General features: G+C 35.6%; 1 protein-coding gene and 1 long non-coding RNA gene across 3 annotated transcripts; one reads left to right on the plus strand and one right to left on the minus strand.

Moving 5' to 3' along the window:
* Window positions 1-502: 502 nt before the first annotated feature.
* Window positions 503-16,900, minus strand: LOC137385738 (negative elongation factor A-like). Its single transcript, XM_068072277.1, has 12 exons — window positions 16,688-16,900; window positions 9,628-9,799; window positions 9,358-9,519; window positions 8,591-8,689; window positions 4,296-4,432; window positions 4,099-4,162; window positions 3,392-3,522; window positions 3,222-3,309; window positions 2,334-2,596; window positions 2,084-2,183; window positions 930-1,124; window positions 503-790 (listed from the first exon to the last, which is right to left on the minus strand). The coding sequence occupies exons 1-11, from the start codon at window positions 16,898-16,900 to the stop codon at window positions 943-945; spliced, it is 1,611 nt and encodes a 536-aa protein (XP_067928378.1). The 3' UTR covers window positions 503-790; window positions 930-942.
* A 186-nt stretch (window positions 16,901-17,086) lies between these two features.
* Window positions 17,087-22,574, plus strand: LOC137385754 (uncharacterized). 2 transcript variants are annotated; one of them, XR_010977798.1, is made up of 4 exons: window positions 17,087-17,313; window positions 20,805-20,999; window positions 21,305-21,361; window positions 22,186-22,574. It is a non-coding gene; the product is annotated as an uncharacterized lncRNA (long non-coding RNA). The 2 variants fall into 2 exon arrangements; XR_010977797.1 differs by having other exon boundaries at window positions 17,087-17,309.
* Window positions 22,575-23,027: the final 453 nt, after the last annotated feature.

Genomic DNA, 23,027 nt, shown 5'->3' on the forward strand with positions numbered 1-23,027 from the left:
ATTACTGCATATAAGTTTTACATATTTTCAATAAAATATGCAGTCTCAGATGCACAAACTATGGAAAAATTGAGCAGTTTTTAGTGCTAAGTCAATAGGAGTTGATAGATCAGCTGATTCGCTTTGCACATCACCATGACGTTGCGTCATGCTAATTATAGGCCTCACTTGTTTTGATTATTCGCATATCTAGGGTTTACTATATCTATGGTTTACAAACTTTGCTCTGTTAGCTGCAGCCATAATCATACAACTACAACGGTTGTATGTACATATATTGAGTGAGCAGCCAATCTTTCTAAAAGGGCATGTTAAGGTAGCTGAGCATGACTGTGTGCTATGGCTGTATACAATAAAGCACCTGTCAGAATTGATAATATCATTTGTCTAGAGTGTGGGCTCGTAGGGAGCAAGGGCTATAGAGGTACTATAGAGTGAATGTTCATTTTGTGCTGTGGTGGAATGCTCAATAGGGAAATCAATCCATGTCAACTGAAAGATATTAAATCATTAAAATGTAGCATATTTTAGAATAAATAGTGAGTTATATAATAAAATACCATCATGTATATTCATTTGTGCAAAGAGTATTTACAAATAGAACCATAGAATCCGTATGAATGTTTGAAGACAGTAATAGCTTCAATCATTACAACGAAGGTGAACGCATCTTGCTAGCTGTCAGAAAGATGATATCGAGAGTCTGTCCGGTTTCGGCTTTCACCCTTCATGTATAGTCCAGAGATAATGAATTTTATGAAAATTGCAGTTTTAGGAAGGACTGCACTTCCTGTAAACAGCGAAAACATCCAGCGATATTAAACGTTAGGGAAGTAAGAGGATACTCTATAGACCTCCTTTGCCTCCTCTCCAATACAAGTTTATAAAGGATGTTAACAAGTTTATAAAGAGAAAGATAAGCTACTAACACCTGAGGTCTCATCATGTAACGCGTGGAGGCTCTTTGAATTTCTTAATCCTCCTCCATTCGCCTGTCTGATAGTTCATTTGGAAGAAGGTCTCACTTGTCATCTCTCTAACAGAATTGTCTTGTAGACGCACGGGTTCAATCTTTTCACTAAGTCTGATATTCACAATATGGCCTTGTTGCGGGCACGGGTTCTCTGCAAACATTCACTCACTCCGTTATAGATTCTCGCTCAAAATTCATAAAAAAGTGAGACATGAAAAATATTTCGTTATACACCCTAAAACTAAGAAGCTGACCTCAACACACCCTGAGACTAAGAAGTTGACCTGAATGTAACATGGATTATACCAACTAAAATGCCTTTCAAAACTACAGGAACATCCTACTTGCAACTTCACTTACTTTTAATAAAACCAGAACTAGGAGTGAAAATTGTACTTCACATGAAAAACTGGACAATGAGAAGGGGTGCATATGGACAATCGCTTTAAGATTAAGTCTATTAGTTGCAAGCAGTGGCTGAGTGCACTAGAGCTGTGACAACTCCGTGGTCTGTATGAACTAGAGCATTGTTGTACAAATGGCAACTTTGTGATCTTACATGTTTAGATGTAGAGTTCCTGTAAAGGGGTGGATAGTGGAGTTACTGTGAGAGGGTTGACAGTGAGTTACTGTGAGAGGGTTGATAGTGAGTTACTGTGAGAGAGTTGATAGTGAGTTACTGTGAGAGGGTTGGTAGCAGGTTACTGTGAGAGGGTTGATAGCGGGTTACTGTGAGAGGGTTGACAGTAAGTCACTGTGAGAGGGATGACAGTGAGTTACTGTGAGAGGGTTGACAGTGAGTTAATGTGAGAGGGTTGATAGTGGGTTACTGTGAGAGGGTTGATAGTGTGTTACTGTGAGAGGGTTGATAGTGATTACTGTGAGAGGGTTGATAGTGAATTATTGTGAGAGGGTTGATAGTGGGTTACTGTGAGAGGGTTGATAGTGAGTTACTGTGAGAGGGTTGGTAGTGTGTTACTGTGAGAGGGTTGATAGTGATTACTGTGAGAGGGTTGATAGTGGGTTACTGTGAGAGGGTTGATAGTGGGTTACTGTGAGAGGGTTGATAGTGGGTTACTGTGAGAGGGTCATTAATCAAATCATACTCACCTCGTGAGCCTGCCATAAACCCAAGTATTAGCGCTTTTTCTGGCCTTGTAACTTTGTTGGAATTTTTAAACATTTCTTGGGCTTCCACCATCTGCTCTTTCTAGATAATGACAACATAAGTACATTGTCGACACAGCATATCTTGTGTGAACCCAGTGGAAACAACCCAAGTAACATTTTCAAAGATATTACAACCATATAGTAGCTAGTTTCCATAAAAGAAAGACTCAGCAAGAATTAGTTAACGTACTGTTAGAGAAAGAGGTTTTCTTCCTGCATGTTGATTGGCTGCAGGCGTCATTGGTTGAGCAGCGATTGGTTGGGGTGCAGCCTGAATTGGCTGCGGAGCGATAGCAGCAGGCGCTGCGGGTGCTGCTGTGTGAGGCTTGGACTGAAAGTTTACAGGCAATGGAGGTCTTGTCCTGAAGGTGGTGGGTGACTGAGGCACGGGTTTGCCGACAGCTGGTTGTGGAGTGGCTGGTGCTAAATTGCTCACTACATCCCGACCGTAACCTGTTCGCATGAAGATAAAGAATTAAAACTTGACCATCAATAACAAATGTGAAGAGCAGATGAATGCCATGTAAACCATAAGCAAGATGTAAACAAGGTAAGGTATGAAGGTGAAGTAAAGTGTGAACAAGTAACTTAGAAAAGCTCAAGCAAGCGAAATCAAGCGTTGAAAACCTGTGTGGTAGTTATAACAGGCCATCATGTTATGGCGGTGATAACAGTATGGGTAGGGGTAATCTGCAACTAATAGTAAGACAACAATACGGATAAGGGAAATCTGCAACTAACAGTGAAACAATATTATGGGTAGGGGTAATCTGCAACTAACAGTATGACAATAGTATGGGGAGGGATAATCTGCAACTAACAGTACGATAAAAGTATGGGTAGGGGTAATCTGCAACTAATAGTATGACAATAGTATGAGTAGGGGTAATCTGCAACTAACAGTATGACAATTATAGTAATGGTAGGGGTAATCTGCAACTAACAGTATGATAATAGTATAGGTAGGGGTAATCTGCAACCAACAGTATGACAATAGTATGGGGAGGGGTAATCAGATTTGCAGTTGTCATTATCAGGAGACAAATGCTTGTTATTACAAAGTGCATTAGCAACTTACTATTAGGCAGACGAGGTGTGACATCGGGCATATACGATGGAACAGTTGCAGGAGGCGCCTTGGGTCTGGGAGCTCGCGTAATGCCAGACTGTCAAATAGTATTGAATGGCATCACATAAAGTCTACTGTATAAACAAAAGGGTACAACTTTAATAAACTATTAGAATTACCTTGATTGGAGCTGTTGTGGTGCTGCCAAGACCAGCAGCATAATCTGGTGTAGGCTGAGCAGCAGCTGCAGCCTTTTCTGCTGCCGCCGCCTCTTCTTTTTCTTTTTTAGCCTGAGCGGCAGCCTCTTGTTCTGCAACAATAGAGTAATAAAATTAGAACAGGAAGGGGTGCTCTGGGCCATTAGTGACTGGATTAGTATTAAGGTACGGCCACACGTGCCGATTTTTTCATTGGTTTCGGCTGAAATCACAAAATGAATGAAAAATAGAATTATTTGGCCAAAATTCACAAAATTGCCAGAACTGTGCATACACACCCAAATCGTTGACAACGCTTTTAATCGGCTAAACAAATTATTAGCGAGCGCAATTTTAGCAGCTTTCGCAAATGGTATAGTCCAAGACACGTATTACACCCCACAATAAAAGTACTAATGCAATTCAACATAGTCCATACATATGATGCAACTTCCTAGATTGCGCTATTGTTGGTTCTTTATCGTTCAGATACCATGGCTACGAACCGTTTCTTCTTTAATAATAACAATTTATTTTTTGCAGCAAAAGTTCCGTTGTAGAAAGAGTTGCATCTTTAGCGCAATCAAGTCAGTTGCTTCATATTTACTATGGCGGATTGCGTTGTCATTGTCATTTGAATTGAGCAACAAACTCAAATAAAACTATTACATTATGCTAACTCGACCAACCTTCTTGTTTTTTTCTGCGCTTGGCCTCTTTTCCAGTTGGAGGCATCTCAGATATATCGAGCACCTGCAAATACAAACTTTATTAGAACAAGTAGAGATGTCTATGGCATGAGCAGCAGAAGTTGTCTATGGCTGAGTCTCGTTCTCAATTAACCAACTGAGCTAGACCAGTTTACCTAGTAACAAACTGCTCTCACCTTCGCCCCACCTCCCTTTCTCATTGTAATAGATGATGTGTTGCGCTGAGCTGATCCAAACGAAGACAGTGTTTGAGCCTTGAGAAAGCCTGTACTAGAGGTTCCATTTACTGAAGTATTTGTGCTGCTTGAAGTTGCTGGTGAGAATAACAGAACAGCAGTGTTTAAGTCAACTTTATTCCCCAGCTAGTAATCTGAATAAGAGACTATAGCGAACAGTAGTCACGGTGAGCAAGTCTGTGAACAATAGTCTCAGCAAAAAAGTAGTCGCAGTGGACAGTAGTCTCGGCGCGCAGTAGTCATAGTGAACAGAACTCACATTAATCGATAGTCATAGTGAGCAGTAGTAACAGTGAGTAGTAGTCACAGTGAGTAGTCAGTGAACAGTAGTCACGGTGAGCAGTAGTTTTAGCAAAAAGTAGTCACAGTGTATAATAGGCACAGTGTATAATAGGCACAGTGAGCAGTAGGCACAGTGAGCAGTAAACACAGTGAACAGTAAGCACAGCGAAGAGTAGTCACAGTAAGCAAGTGAAAAGTGACATAAATAATTTTGACACTTGAACGAAATACGTCAACTAGAATCTTTCAGAACATATTTGGCTAATGGATATGATCAGTCACTTTCATGATATCTCAAGTTGACATATATGGTCCAAGACACAAGATACAGGAAAAAGCCAAAATACATAACAGAATCTAAAAGACTGTGACTTGAATAATTTGGAAATTTATTTGATGAGGATTTGCAGAAATGTTCAATTTGATCTGCTTGAACCATCTGACTCAATTTTAACTTGGTGATTAAAATGATTGGAAACAAGCTTCCACTGAGTTGAAACGAGTGCACCTGCAAACTCAATCTCTAAGTAGCTACCCAAGCTCTTGCGATGGAACTTACCTTACAATAAGTAGGTATATGTAGTTGTTATAATTCAAGTTTTCTTGATCAGCTAGTGAGTCGATAAAACACTAGCTATCACAGTGTATACGCTATCACAGTGTATACGCTATCACAGTGTATACGCTATCACAGTGTATACGCTATCACAGTGTATACGCTATCACAATGTATACGCTATCACAGTGTATACGCTATCACAGTGTATACGCTATCACAGTGTATACGATATCACAGTGTATCAGGGATTACGTGTTTGTCACAATTTCCATTTCTATAACATTTCCATAATTCATTTTCATATTATTTCCATTTCCATAACATTTCCATAATCTATTTCCATATTATTTCCATTTCCATAACATTTCCATATGATTTCCATTTCCATAACATTTCCATAATTTATTTCCATATTATTTCCATTTCCATAACATTTCCATAATTTATTTCCATATTATTTCCATTTCCATAACATTTCCATAATTCATTTCCATAATTCATTTCCATTTCCATAACATTTCCATAATTCATTTCCATATTATTTCCATTTCCATAACATTTCCATAATTTATTTCCATATTATTTCTATTTCCATAATATTTCCATAATTCCTTTCCATATTATTTCTATTTCCATAACATTTCCATAAATCATTTCCATATTTTTTCCATTTCCATAACATTTCCATAATTCATTTCCATATTTTTTCCATTTCCATAACATTTCCATATTTCTAAAATAAAATTTCCATATCGATTTCCATAAAAATTATGGAAATATTTATGTTTATGGAAATGGAAAAGTAAACATTTCCATAATATGTTTAGCGATCCCTGGTGTGTACGTATGTGTGCGCGCTTGCATGTCAAATGAGCGTGTGTGTGTGTGTGTGCAATCGTCAACTCTTCCCGAATATGTGATTAATTTATACATAATATGAATATGATATTTGCTTGCTAATATACTTTATTTAGGGTCCAGGCAACATCAAAACTGTATGCTACCATTGCCTATAACTAAGCCAGAGACGATTTGAGATGTTTTGAGAGTTTCTTTCAGACTCCCTTAATAGTTTCTGTAATACCACTGATGTTAGCTGGGTTTGTGTGTTACCATTGTCAGTACATGTAGCCAAGTCCAGAGACAATTTGAGTTAATTTCTTCCAGACCACTTTAATAGTTTCTGTAATACCACGGATGTTAGCTGGGTTTGTGTGTTACCATTGTCTATACATGTAGCCGAGCAAGAGACAATTTGAGTTAGTTTCTTCCAGACCCCTTTAATAGTTTCTGTAATACCACTGATGTTAGCTGTTTGTGTATTACCATTGTCTATTCATGTAGCCTAGTCTATACAATATAACTCCCCTCTGTTTATATCTTGGATTACGTGTATGTTACAATTTCCATAATTCAATTCTATGTTATTTCCATTTCCATAAAATTTCCATAATTCATCTCCATAATTTCCATATTATTTCCATTTCCATACCCTTTCCATAATTTATTTCCATATTATTTCCATTTCCATAATATTTCCATAATTCATTTCCATATTATTTCCATTTCCATAATTCATTTCCATATTTTTTTCCATTTCCATAACATTTCCATAATTTATTTCCATATTATTTCCATTTCCATAACATTTCCATAATTCATTTCCATATTTTTTCCATTTCCATAACATTTCCATAATTCATTTCCATATTATTTCCATTTCCATAACATTTCCATATTTCTAAAATAAAATTTCCATATCCATTTCCATAAAATTATGGAAATATTTATGTTTATGGAAATGGATATGGAAAAGTAAACATTTCCATAATATGTTTAGCGATCCCTGCAGTGTATATGCCAAATATAGTAAGAGTACTGAGCTCAAAAATACTTCATGAGCTCAGTGAAAGAAAATCCTGTTTATACATTTTACGGCAATTGAACCAAGCGTTAAAAACCTGGGTAGTGATTATAGCGGCCCAACATGTTATGGCGGTGATAGCAGTATGAGTAAAGGTAATCTGCAATTAGAAGTATGATACTAGTATGGATTGGGGTAAACTGCGACTAGCATTATGATTTAGTATGGTTAGAGGTAATCTGCAACTAACAGTATGGCAATAGTATGGGTCGGTGTAGTCTACAACTAACAGTATGATAATAGTATGAGTAGGGGTAGTCTGCAATTAACAGTATGACAATAGTATGGGTAGGGGTAATCTGCAACTAACAGTATGACAATAGTATGGGTAGGGGTAATCTGCAACCAACAGTATGACAAACCCCAAATCCAATGTAAGATGGGTCTGACCAATGTTCTAGCATTGTCTTGATTTTAGACAAACATAAAACTTCACCTGTGATCTATGAAGCATTCTAAACTCAAATAATGTCGTTTCTCACCAAGCAGAATGAGATTCTCTCATCGATTGGACAAAATGCGCAGAGAGTCAGAGAGAATGTTTAAACCTTTTCATGTTGAGTCATAGACAGTATAGAATATTATGCAAATTTGATAATTTGACAAATATTTTAATCCGTGACTTAGTATGTCATAAGATGACTTCATTTGAAGAGCATCAGACACCACATGACCCCCACATGACCCCCACATGACACCACATGACACCACATGACCCCCACATGACCCCCACATGACACCACATGACACCACATGACACCACATGACACCACATGACACCACATGACACCACATGACCCCCACATGACACCACATGACCCCCACATGACACCACATGACACCACATGACACCACATGACACCACATGACCCCCACATGACACCACATGACACCACATGACACCACATGACCCCCACATGACACCACATGACACCACATGACACCACATGACACCACATGACACCACATGACACCACATGACACCACATGACACCACATGACACCACATGACACCACATGACACCAGATAGGTTTAGTGATGTTATTGGGTTTAAAGATGATTCCACACAAATTTTAATAGATTTTATTAGAAAGTATCGGTATTTTTTTATCATTTGCGACAGTTTTTGATGTTTGAGATGATCTGATAGGCAGGATGTTTATAGATTAAAATTGATAAAACTTGATCGCGATTACAACACTCAGATCAATCAAAAGCGCGATTATGATGTCTATAATTACAAAGCGACCGACAGAATAGTGACGTGTAACACTTCAACTTGTATGCAATAGCTGATATCAACTATCGCAAGGATAACAACTAGTGACATCATTTCACACGTATTTTTCTTCTAAGCATTTTAACTGTGTTCTAGTTTTTAAATGTTCATCTTTAAGATAGATTCGGAGCACTTGGTGAGGCCTGGCCTCCACTCAGCTAAATTGTAATAAACTTTCTAATATGCCTACCCATTTCTTCATCCATTCGTTTAGCAGTACTCCTTGAGCCTTTGATAGGAATGTTGCCGATAGGAAGGCCTTTCTTCGTACTCGACTGAATTTCCTCGGCTAAAATAACACTCGGCATTGCAGACATGCTTTCATTACTGAAAGCATTAATGCTCTTATAAAACGAGAAATTTAGGTTGGCTGGACAAGCAGCAGTACTTGACCCATCTATACAGCAACCTCGATAATGATCTTCTCTTACTTGCATTTACCAAGGAGCACAAGCTACCAAAAAGCCTCTCGATTTGCATTGGCTAAAAAGCACACGCTACAAAAGCCTCTTGATTTATATTCACTAAGGTGCACAAGCTATCAAACATTTCTCACAAACATTTACTAGTGAGTGTAGATATCAAGTGATATTCGCGTGCAGAAGATACGGACGCAATTTGCTTGCGTTTCCTGAAAAAAGCAAACCCAGATCCATCTTCTCCTTCTCGAGTGTTAACAAACAAAAGGAGTATGCATACAAGCCTTAGCAGTGGCTAATAAGTTATTTTTGGATACAATTGCCATGAGAAGTAGCCTTACAAGCACCTCTAACTTACATACTCTATGGTAAACAGGCTATGAAATCATTTACTGACTAAGAAATGCAAACTATCTCACAACATCAAACTAGTTTCAACACAAACTATCCATGCACATTCCTAGCGATTATTAAAGTGATTGGATAACGGCAACATTGACAAGCACTTGCTAAGAACCACAGGCTATGAAGCACTTACATTTGCTAAGAAGATCAGCTCGGAGAGCGGATGACTTTGTCTTTCTTTTGAGAGTAAAATGCTTGGTGGTGTGAGGCAAGTGTGGGATGGCTGCTGATAAAGCGGTCTTCCCGAGACACACGCACTCGAGTGGAAGTGTGTGGGATTCCCCTGATTTGCGCACTAAAAGTTGCAAAGATAGATAATGTACGATGTACAACTTGGACAGGAAGTCTTTAGTAGTTAGTTAAAACTTGAATGCGGCGGAAACAACATGGTTTCTCAACTTACCTATTTTCTTCAATTCTGTGTACATGGAGTGAAATGTTGAACTACCAGAGAGATCAAGGGTGTTGACCAGGAAAGTGCTAGGGTATGTTTTAAGAATTTCACCGGTAGTTGCAACCCACTGATCTCTGTCATGACTTGCCAGTTCTATAATCTCCTCTAACAAGACTTTCCACTACAAAGTAATAAGCATCAAAAACTAAATAGCACTTTAAAATTCAACTCTACATGAAATAAACCGGCGATAAGCATATACATAACCCGTAAGATTTTATTGGCAACGGGAACAAAGATGAATGTCAAGAATGAGTGAAGATGATATGATGGTTCCTATTTTAGCTCGATAAGGTCAAGAATATTGCCGAAGCTATGAATACACGGCTACCAGTTTTAAAATAGTAGAAGATTGGTGACAGTCCGGCATTTTCAGACGGAATATTGGTAAAAGAGCCTTGAACTTAGTGAGTATTAAAAGAGTCTCTGTACCAAACATACCTTCTTGACAAGCTGTGTAAATAGATGCGCAGATGTACCCTACATAGTCATTCAGAAGTTATGACTATGTCATGAACAATACCTTCTGCGGAGTGTATTAGACCCGCCTTCACAATTATCTGTTTGATTTTAGCTGTGATCACCTGTTAGCAGTGTTATTCGATAAACACAGTGGAAAGTGGTTCTTTTGGTAAAGCAGATCGTTTAACATCATCGCATAAAGCTATTAGTTTTTTGGATAGAAATATCTAGCTCTAAACATTGCTTCTAACATGATGTTCGGCAAGACTTCAAGATTACACATTACTTAGGTTCACTACAATGACCTTGGGTCAGACACAATTGTCTTTCAATCAATCGAGCAGCTATAAGCAAGTTCGATTTGTTGTAATTTACTATTTGAATATGGGTCTATCCATAAATAAATGAATTTTTTGGCAAAATTTCAAAACAGTAATTTTATTAAAATAATGCTTCACATATGACGTATACATACCAAACCCTGAAATAGAAAATAATTGTGGGGGTAGTGCTCCTCTATCATGTTCTAATAGTTTGCTAAAGTTAGTGTATATGCACAAAATACTTTATGACCATAATGGCAAGATAGAGATGCTTGTACATGGTATACATATTACTCTGAACACAAATATCTAATTGTAATGGATTTCGCAATGGCTTTGCTGCCTGTTAATGCATAAATTAATGCATAAATTGGTATTGCAGTGCACTGATCTATTGGTTTGGGGCTCTTTTATAAGTTGGCATGTTTTGAGTAACAATGGTGACAGGAAATATCAATAAGTTTCTACTACACTTGTATTATTAGTTCAAAATTAGTAGTAATTTGTTTTCAACGCTAACTTTATACGCTGTACCTTTAACTAATTTCAGTTTTGCTCAAAGTTGCACATATTTCCAAAATTTGCGTCACCGCTGTTACACTGTCACCATTGTTACACCCCTCAACTTATCTAACTATAGGATTAATTTGAGTGAATTTCACATTTAACAGTAATTTGTGGTGTTGTTGATGTTCTCATGTATGAGTTACTCATTATATTGTAAATTTAAGCCATTGTGGGAACTTAACAAGCTTTTAGCAAGTTAGCCAATGATTGCTACCTTACAAATGTATTACTAAGACTTGTGACTCCGATACTGCAAATGGTTCAAAATTCAATCAAATCTACTCATGGAAGTAACTTGTAACAAGTGCTTGAAACAGAATACTGTTATGTGGAAAGTCTGCTGGTCATTTCTGCTTTCAACATGGGTAAGACAACATCTGCAGAGCAGATGCGTAAATATCGTAAAAAATATGTCAATATTTAAAACAATAGACTCAGTATTTGACTGCCCTAGTCAAAGTCAAGAGTAGAACAAAATAAAGAGCTCAACTTACAGAAGATCATTTGGAGGAAACTCGAGAAAAAGCAAGAATTAGAGTTAAGCAATACAGAGATCGGGAAAAAACTTTTGAAAGTAAAATTACCAGGTATGTACATTCATTTTTTTCTTCAAAAAACTTAATGCTTTACTACATCTGCGTACACTATGGATGTTTTAAGTTAATGTTTCAAGTATTTTGTAAAAAAAATGTTATTAAAGTTTATAGTCATTTTTTGTAGCAACCACTTCTCAATTTGGCCCACGATCTGAAGATAAAGCTGTAAAAAGATTGATCGAGCTCTTCTAAACAGCCCAAGCAAAGGTCGTCAGACCGTCCATAAACTGGCAATGACAGTTGGACTATCATTGCCGGAAGATGGCATTAGAGATGAGAAGAGATAAAATGAAACAAAGATATAGAAAAGTAAAAGTATGCCATTCGAAAGTTTGAACTATTTACTTTTGATCCTGATGACCATGCAATTAATGATCCAGAGAGTGAGTGCAATGCCGAACCTATCAAACAACTAGCAAGCACATTGAAAGAAGATGATTTTGTGCTAACACTGCTGCCTGGAAAAAAAAACTTCTAAGCATTATGTAGGAGTGGTAAACAGTGTAGATGCCCTCGAAGCTAAAGTGCAGATTTTTTAAAGAGTGAAGCCAAAAAACACTTCAGTTGTTAATACAAAAAATATAGCATGGGTAGAATTTCATCGCATAGCCAAGTCACTGTCTTGTCCTACTCGCTCTAAAAGAGGTCAGTAATGTTTTACAGAAGATTTAGAGCATGCAGAATGCTCTAAAACATTTTGTTAGTACATTCTCACAATGACATGATCAATATTCATTTTTTCATCTTACGATAAATAAGCTTAATCATGTTTGTCATGTATTTTAACTATTATATTATTATACTTTGAAACTAATAAAAACATTTCAAGTTAAGGCTTGTCTATATATATTGTAATCATTAGCTTTAATACCATTATTGATCTCATTACGGCGAACTTAAATACTTATAAGTATACTGAATATAGGAAGCGTAACGATGGTGACAATTGAATGTAACAGCGGTGACATGTTTACAAGCATGTAGTTCACCACTACCATCTAATATCTGGATAAATTTTAGTGGATATGTCAGCAAGCTTCTTTAAAATAAGACAAACAAGTTTTTATAATTGTGCTTCCCAACAAATCAGAGAGTTTTAAGGATAAGCAACTAGCTCTTCAAAATGCATATTTCTCTGATGTAACGCGAGTGAAACACTAACTAAAAAATTTCTCAGTAAAAATTAACTTTAGTGTGACATATTATACATCATTCGAAAGTGGTTGTTGAGCTCTAAGAGAATATCTGATTTAAAATCATCTTAAATGCAATACCAATATTTTATAACTAAATTTCTGCTCTAATTGTAACAATGGTGATTATGGATAGACCCATATAGCATCGCTGATGCGCATTACCTGTGCTATCATGAGAAAAATGATGCAGGACGTTTGACTAAAACCATCAATCAGTTCTTCATTTTAAATATAAAGGAAGACCTAGCAAAGTACAGAAAATGAAACATGGTAGAAAAATATGTAAAAATAAGAACAGTAAATAATAATATATTTGATAATAAAGTACAACTCATCATCTATATTTGAGCTAAAGAACAAAAATGGGTGGTTAACTGAATAAAGGCCAGCAAAGTACCTCCTACAAGTCAGCCATGACATTCATCCCTTCAACAGTCAAAGTTTACCTGCAAGTCTTCAAAACAGCATTTCTCGTGATATTTTAGTGTTATAGCATTACAGCATACCACATTTCAATTTAATATAGCGCAATCATATTGTTATGCTTCATTTTAAAAGCAAAAATACAAATACACGGTTTAAATCATATAAGATTAAAATAGACGTTTTTCAAAAATAAGTAAGGATGAGAGATAATTTATTAATCAACAAAGAGTCTGTTGATTGTACACACAATAGTGTATCCACACAATAGTGCACACAATAGTGTATCCGTACAACAGTGTATCCACACAATAGTGTATCCACACAATAGTGTGGCCACACAATAGTGTATCCACACAATAGTGTATCCACACAATAGTGTATCCACACAATAGTGTATCCACACAATAGTGTATCCATCAGAGTCAAGAATAACTCACCAAAGGCATCTTTCGCAGTTTTATAGAATTAGTAAATTATAGTGACAATATAAGTATAGTGATACAGACACAGTTATGAGAAATCAGGTATGGTTTAGACCAGGGGTCTGCAACCCGCGGCTCTTTCATCCCCTCGCTGCGGCTCCCTCCGACTTTAATTTTTTCCCCTTTTTTACCATATGCCACGTAACTCATAAAAATAAAGAAGTTTTATCACTAGATTTTACAATATAATTTAAAACATTGTAATTATGGTGATAAATCAAACATTGTCGCTTGTTATACGTCATTATTTATGTGTCAATAAAACCGCCAAAATTACACCAGCTGGCACGACAATTCTTGATTTTTTCTATCCCAGGTAAGCAAACTATGGCGAATACGAAGAAAAGAGACAGAGGAAAATGGAACATTTAATCCTACGTGGGCTGATTCGTTTGCTTTCACTGCTGATGAGACTGGTTCACCAGTTTGCTTAATATGTACTGAGAAATTTTCAAACAACAATACGTCAAATGTCGCAAGACACTTTCAGAATAAACACGCAACCTTTTCTCCAAAGTATCCAGACAGAGATGAGAGAAAAAAGGCCAATTCGTAAGGCTAATTTGAGCAAAAATCACTTTAAGAAGTGGGTGAAGTCCGCAAATTCAACTATATATGCTAGTTTTGCGGTCGCTCAAAAAATAGTCAGGCATGGAAAGCCGTTCACTGATGGAGAATATATAAAAGAATCATCCATTAAGATTTCTGAGCATTTACTTTCAAAATAAAACTGAATTTGTGCAGAAAATCAGTGATATGCGCCTGTGTGTGGCGTTGTGTTGAAAGAAGGACTGAATTAAACATGAAATTGCAATTTTTCTTGAAAGTAACCTTAAAAACAACGTAAGATTTTCATGTTATATTCAAGTTATTATTAGCTATTTTATTGTTCTTTGCAAAAGTGTAACTGTGTTTTTTCAGCAGTTTAATCATTATACATGCCACACCTTTTTGTTTTATGGTGTAAACATGGTATAAAAGCATTAAAAGCTAAACAAAACGTCACATGTAGTATTTCTTTTTTAATCTAAAATATCGAAGGGGGTTTGTGGCTTTCATTGCGTTTTTTCCTGCGGATAACGGGTTCAAATGACTCTTTGAGTGGGAAAGGTTGCAGACCCCTGGTTTAGACGCAGTGCTAAAGATCTTTGTTAGTCTTCGCCGTCATAGTCTGTGTACTAACAATTGTAATCTTTATTCTGTAATACCTTAATATTTCACTCGGTTGCATGTTATAATTACAGCCTTTATTCTATAATTTTATAATTTTCACTCTGTAGTTATTATTTTCTTTTATTTTTAAAAGTCAATTATCATCCTTTTTATTCTGTAATTGTTATAGTCATTACTCTATAATATTTGAAATTTTTATTGCATAATAATTAGTATTTTTGGCGATAAGTTATAGTTGTCCTTCAACAATAGTTCTAAATTTTATACCATAATATTGATTACTTTTATTCTATACTAGTTAGTTTTTTAATAGTTATATGGTCCTGTTATTTTATGACAATTGTGTCTTTTTTCTTTAATAGTTATAATTTTTGTTCCACAATAATTGATGTCCAATTTTTGTAATATTTATAGTCTTTATTTTATACCATAGTTATGGATTCTAATTTGTACTATTTGTGATTTTTTTCTGAAATAGTTGTAGTCTTGAATTCTGTAAGAGTGATAGCCTTTATTCTGTAATATATATAATCTAATAGTGTTGCAGTCATAGCCTTCCATCCTTAGTAGTCAGTCTTTATTTGTATTAGTTGAAGTTGAAAAGCTATGATATTGACAGAACACAAGCCACAAAGTTTGAAAGACTAGTTGGCATATCCCAAATCATTATTGTCGACTATCAAATCTGACCTTGTTTTTAGTTGGTACTCTATACCAGACTCTGAAAACTATCTAGAATTTGCTCCTTGACTGTAGGGAACTGCTGATTCATGTGATGGAGGTCTGTCATCAATTATTAATTAATTAGAGGTATACTATAAAGAAACTAGCAAGCGTTGAGTCATACCGAGGAAGCTATTCAGCATTGAATTAACTATTGAACTATTTGTTTATGCTATACCTTTTCTCACGGGTTGCTAAACCTATTATAAAGAAACATTAATGTTACGGTGGCCACATTTTCCTGTTTATTAGATAATTATTTAATTCAATGACTATTGTACTTAGTCACATACTTTCTTGATGTCTATAAAAAGTAAATACACAAAATATAAAAAAATAGCTGGTAAACTCCAAAAAAGAATTGCTTAGAAATTTTTTATAGATTCTATTTAAATCCAGGAATTCCACTTTTAAGAAATTACTCTAGTACAAGAAATGGGAAGATGTCTAGAAAATCTCTTTCTGAAGAAAACAATAGCAAAAACTATAGCCCAAATATGAGCAGATCTAAGAGGAATTTGTACTACGCGTAGCTAGGTTTTTAGAAATTGATTAATGGGGCATCATATTACCTCGTATTACCTCGTAGTTGTCTTCACACTAGACCACTTAATGTGGAAGGGGTGCACCTCATATGATTTAATCTATTTTGTCAGTGTTTGTCAATTTTCGAGTAATTGAGTTAAATGCTAGACAGTAGTGCAAGCTTAACTTGCTATATAAGTTTATAGTGCTTTAGCTGAGAAATATGAAATTGATTCAGTGATCCGATATATATAACAAAACGAGTCATATTTAAGTACTAAGCAACAAAATCGCTAAAGTGCATGAAGCAATCTGCCTAAGGAATGTTCACTTAAAGAAACGTTACGCTAAAGACCAGGTCATAAGAATTTGCTTTATTTTTTCCTGACACCCCTTCTTGTTGCGACACCTTTTAGAATTATGGCTGCTTTTATAAACACACCAATGACAGCTGTGTTTTCAAGCAAATATTATTGGTCACTAATGCACTAATACCATGTGAACAATAAGGATTAAAAATTAATATCCATCATTACCTCTGAGTCTGCCACATTTCTTCTGACTATGTGCAAAAATGATAGCAATAACTTCACTTTTACATGCGCCTGTAGCGACCTGAAACATCCAACTATATCTTTTAATCGTTCTTTTGTTAGTTGTGAGCATATTGAACGTCCAGACCACAAATCATCGGTAGAACCAAGTTTGTTATGAAGCCACAAAGCTGTTTCGTTTTCTCTGCTTCCCATTTTTGTAGATTTAGATTGCCCCGTCCCAGCGATCCCATTAACAATTTCTTTAATGACCTTGCAAATATTTATGGCCAGCAGGTGAACAAAAGTTCAATTGATACGTGCTGCTTTCGATTTGATAATAAGCTGTTAAATATATGTCTATTTCCTAATAAAAACCTTTTCGCTGGCCGTTCAGTTACGCACTTATAAATCGCTGGTTATACAAGATTTCATGTAACCTTTTAAACTCAACAACTGATGGTTATGATCGCTAGTGAGCCACCTTATCGTAAATAATTCATAATAAATACTTCAAGGAGTTACATATAATCTGAAGCGCAATCAAAGCACAACTGATATAACAATTTGATCAAAGAAGATTGTTCTCCCAACAAAGCGATTTGACGCTGTGCCCGCGTTATAGGCAGGTTAATATATTTTTTCGAGATTTGCTGATTTTATTTTTGTAAATCGGTAACAGGATTAAAAAAGGTGTAGTAGTATATTTGAACTTGAGAGTGCTTGGGCATACCGTAGTAAACCATACACTGGTTACTCACATCACTGATTACTCACATCACTGATTCCAAACTTGGTTTAGTACTTACAGGAAGTCAACTTTGTAGTAGTTAGCATTTATTTTCCTAGCTAATATCAAAGCTGTTCTCAACATACGATGATAAAACAAAATTATGACCTGGGAGCTAAGTTGTGCACTCGATAATGTTTTAGCTGGCGTTACCCAAAATACTTGCCAACACCATAGGCCTATATGTACGCCCTACATGGCGTTTTATTCAACGGTTTGAAGTATCAACGCTACCATTACGGCTACTTTTGTATTCCCTATTACTAGAGATTTAAAAATGACTCAATTCAAGTGTCATCAATTAAATTCCCAATTCATTTGCCTCATAGTCTAGTCTACTATATTATCTCATTCGCGCCCGGATGGGTGCATTATAGAGATGTCATTATGTACCAGTATTTTTTTTTTTTTACGAAACAAACAAATAAACGACTTAATTAAATCAATAAGACAATTAATTATGCAAGTTAAACAAGTCAATAAAGACAGAAAATAAGGGGTTTTTGGTCTATTATAAGACGATTGCTTCAAGAGAGCAATCGGATAACGGATGATTACAGAAAATATGCAAAAACAAAAACTATTTGATCAAGTCAACAAGACGAGCAAGGAAACTAGTTAATCTAGTCAAGAAACTCAAGCAAAATATTTATATATATTTGTTTGTTGCTTGCATTAATAACACGATTTAAGTAAAACGATGCAAGCAAGCCAACAAGTCGACAAGGCAGGCATACAGACAGGGACCTCTCAAGGATAAGTGTGATATTAGGTATTACAAGAGGGGCCTGCAACTGTAATTGCTGACAAGGCATTGGACCCAGAAGCACTCATTGTTAAGATGCGATTAAAATACCAATATTTGGCCACATCACATGAGATTGCCTTTCTGGTCAATCCCTTTTGTGTTCGACTTGTTGTGTTAAAAAGTACGTGGTTTTTAATATCGATGGCTATATTATCACTAAGAATTCTATTAAGCATACTTCATAGGTCTCGTACGAATCTTTTCAACTTAGTATTTAAGCACAAACACCACAATTCAGTTCTTAATTTTTTTAGCTATCATAACTTTAATAAATCAGTTCAATTCAATTCACCCAAGTAGACAGAATCAATTCTTTTGAAAAGAAATATTACGATGAGTAACATATAATCTGAAGTGCAAGCATAACACAACAGATTTGTTCCCTATAAATTCTTACAAAAACTTTACTTATGGCAAAATATCAAAATAACAATAAACTACAATCACTAACTTAGCTATATGCAAATAATTTTGCACAAGAATTGTTGCATATGACAAACAGAAGGAATGTTTAATATTTTTTTAGTTTAGTGTAACCCTCAGCAAAAGAAAAATGTTATCGTTTATGTATTTTGACCAGAACGTAGACACACATTTTCTGATATATAAATATCGTCGTCAGAAATATCATAAGTCCAGTGTTAAAGAATTTCATTAGCAGAAAGATATTTAGGTTGCTGTTATCAATTTTTCTTATTATCCATCCTAAACCGAAAATAAAAAATTGGAAACCGCTATTTTATGCTGTGATTTTTGAGTACAATAAAACTGATTGGTTCATTTTTTGGCGAAATAACATAGACCTATGATACTAAATTTATTGCAGCAAAGTTTTTGGTGGATCTGTTAACTTTGTGATCATGATTAATGTTTTTGTATAGGTAATAAGGTAAGTCGTTTCAAAGGCTTTCCGGCAAAATGAATGATATGCATGAGTCATTATAAAAGCTTTCTGTAGCAAAAGATTTAAAGCAGGCATTTATAAATTATACAAAACAGTAAATATAAACAATATATATAAATCTCAGTGTTTGTTTGTCTGTCGCCACCATGTCCAGTTATAGCGATTAAAATTTTACAATGAAAAATTTGCATCGCACTGGATTTAAACTCTGATTCTTGACGCCTACAGACAGATTTGTCTAACCATTACCCTAAGCTGTCCTTGTTAATCATGATGATGCTATCTATTCTTATCGCTATTACAGGTTATAAGCTAAGTATGTACCTTTTATTATTAATTAATATTACTTTTTGCATTTTTTAAGTTTTTTTAAAGCCTTGTAACCATCACCTATTTCTGTTGCCATTTTCAAATGTGCCGCTACACTCCCTCAATTTCCACTATTTAATTTTTATATTTGTGCCAGCTTCGAGAGAGACCAGAATCATTGGATTTAAAATTTTCATGGATGGCTTTTGCTGCAACAGTAATCTATTTATTGACACACTTCTGTGTACTCAATGTTCTCAATGTACTCACTCCATGATTTTTGTTTTCTCACTTTGCATTAATTGTATAGATATCAAATCATTTTTCATTGTAATAGAATAGATCATCTAGCTTTTACTTGCTAATTATTTCACATTTAAAACTTTTGCCGGTGTTGTATTTTTTTTCTAAATGTATTTGAACTGCACAAAACACTTCTTATGATATGAAGTTTAATAGTTAGAATGGTAAATGTTAAATATAAAATAAATTTTTTGTTGCAAAAGCTTTTTTATTACCCGGGTAAGCATTCAGCTAGTGACAATATAAGCATAAAAATAAGCATACCTTTCTGGATGATTATTGCGTATATGCCTAGCAACATTTGATTGTACAGCAATAAAAACAACATAAATAAGTTTATTGCCAGTGTGCAGGCAAACCATAAAGCTATACTATATTAGGGCCTAGTACATATTATCGACGAATAAAATATACACAGTGATATCGAGGTCTTGTGAAAGCGTGTGCGGTTGACAACATTGGGCTGCAATGACATCTTTGTTTTTGCACACATCAAATAACAGATCAGGTTACTTAGGATATCGTTGTCAGTGATGGATTTTCAGTCAATGCAGTAATAATCATAGGGGTAGTAATAATAAAGGGAAGCATTGGTGCATTTTGGCTTGAGTCGTTTTGCTTATTAAAAATAGAAAGTCGAGTCAATTCGTCTATAGAGACAGTAAAAAGCCGATTCAATTCTTATTGGTAGAATGTGCCGAGTCAATTCACTTCTACAGTAAGCAAAAGATAACAGAGAATCAATTAAATTCAATTCATATCTAAGTTCAGCCATAAAACTTGCTCGAGCCAGCGTATTAACTCGAGTGCCCATCTCCGCCTATTACAGTTTTTTTTAGTTCTAAAAACATAAATTTTGAAGTTGAGCTATCGAAAGTTGAAAATTTGTATATCAAGAAAGCAGCAAGATTTATGCAGGATACTTACCATGAAAGACACAGAGATCAGGTAATGATATGTGATATTTTCATTATGACGATCTCAAAAGCAGCATATTCATTTGTAGAATTAATGCAACGTACTAATATCCGATTTCGAGTACAAGGCCTACAGAGGAGTTGGGCACCCTTTTTTGCTATGACCTTGGGCGTTGCAATTCAATTGTACGCTTGGTATCCAGAAATTCACAATTACAGAGTTGAGAAAGTAAAAGCTAGATCTTTGCAACCCAACCAACAAGCACCATCAACGAGTGCCCATGGTAAGACAAAAACAGAGCCTACAATAGTCTCATTTCAGTTCCTAAATTTGCATCAGCTTCTGACCACGAGGCTTTCATCCAGCATATTACACCGCTGTTAGGGTTATATTTGTAAAGCCTTTGTCACGGATGGTTATGATGCATGCGATTAGAGTAATGTCTTTTCAAATTTAAGCGACTGCACATCAGGATGCGGAGTAGGCTGCTTTTTACAATTGGTTTTATATAAGCCCTTATCCTGTGTCAGTCATGCGGTGTTTACTAGTGTACTGTTGATTTATGTCAAGTTGTTGCTGGGCTTACAGATGGCGAATGACAGATCAAAAGAGAGTGCAGCCAAGGATGAGCTGTCTTTTAAACAGGTACTCTCCAGCATATTGTACCAGCATACCTGTTGATAACAAATGTAGCGAGGTATGGCCTGAGCGGCTGAGGTGTAGAAGTCATTGATTGTATTGGAGAGGTCATTTCTAGAGCTTAAGAAGTATATAGGAATAAAAAGACCTCTGGTTGAGATTGTAGAATTCATTCGCAATGAATAGCTCCACAAAGTATAGAGATTACCAACTAATGGAAAGATCTGTCCCTCCTCTTGCTTTACATTGTTTTGTAAATTATATTTTTATTTTTTACTCGGACAATAGCTACAGAGGAAACAACCACTGTATGTGTTTGTGACAATAGCTACAGAGGAGACAACCACTGTATGTGTTTGGCTTGCAAAAACCAGTTTTATAACCAATCGAGCGTCCTATCATAATACCGCTGCTACTAGCAATAAATCTTGTTTAGCATCTTTTTTCAAATATAATATTATAAGACCGTGCATATGTCAACTATTGCTTCAATTTTAATGAGTATTTTGCGGAGTGCTGAATTTGCTCACTGACAGCATGAATCCTTTGCCCCTTCTTTTTGATGGTTTTTGAGTAAAAAAAATTATAATTTTTTTTCATAGTACCTTTTGGCTACTTCATTTGAGTTATACATATATTCGTTCACAAGTGCGGCAAACAGCATTCCGCCTTCTGCCAGCTGTGAGTTTATCCACTCTATGGCGGGAGGCCAGAAATGGAGAGTTATGTTAAAGAGTAATGGCAAGAAACTATAGGCATGTCTTTAGAAGCCATTCAACACTCTGCCTTGCTGTCATTTAATTAGATTATTACGACTGTTCTTTCTCCAGTGTTGCAGGTCCAACTTGAGGGAGAGATATTTAACAGTTCTAAAAGAGTCAGCTAACAAGCCTTGTACAATCGATTTATACGAGTCAACTCGCCTTCGCTGCACTTTTGCATCTTCTGACATTCATGGGTGTGAGATTCTTGTTGACAACCTAAAAACACCAAATGGAGAGAGTTATGCATCAGCATTGCTTCGATCTACAGACATTATCGCTATTACTATTTGTGGCAGTGATAAATCTAATAATACTGCAGAGTTGAATACCTCTTAATATATCACTTTTGTTCAGCACAGTAAAAGTAATACAATTATGTTTATGTGAAGATTTTACTATTTTGTTTTCTGTTAGGCTTCGCACGCTCTAGCTTAATAAAATACTGTAAACTGTTTGATGGTGTAGTATTTAGTCATTTTTAATAATCATCAATCTAAACAAGAAAGTAATCCCATGTCTATAGCTATACAGGGTTTGCAATAGCTCATCAATTTAACTACCGATACTAGAATATGTGTCACTACAATAAACCAGCGCTTGCATTGAGCGTATAGTGCTAGGGTCCCTAGCTCATCGGTTATTTCTTTTAATAAAAAAGCACTCACAAGCAGTAAACAACTATAATCTATATGTATAAAGCAGTAACATTGTGTGTGTGCACGCCTCTTTGTAAATATATGTAGCATAGGCAGATCATGTATAGACGACATTGCTTGTACAATAAGACCATCGGACAAATGTGGGCAACCATATGCATTTTGATATGAAATAGACAGATCAGAAGGAGGAGATGTAAAGAGAGAATAAGTTTAATGCAGAAGTCACCAGTCAGCGTTCACTATTTCAGT

Source organism: Watersipora subatra, chromosome 1 (genome assembly GCF_963576615.1).
Source record: "Watersipora subatra chromosome 1, tzWatSuba1.1, whole genome shotgun sequence".
In the NCBI taxonomy this organism is placed as follows: Eukaryota; Metazoa; Bryozoa; class Gymnolaemata; order Cheilostomatida; family Watersiporidae; genus Watersipora; species Watersipora subatra.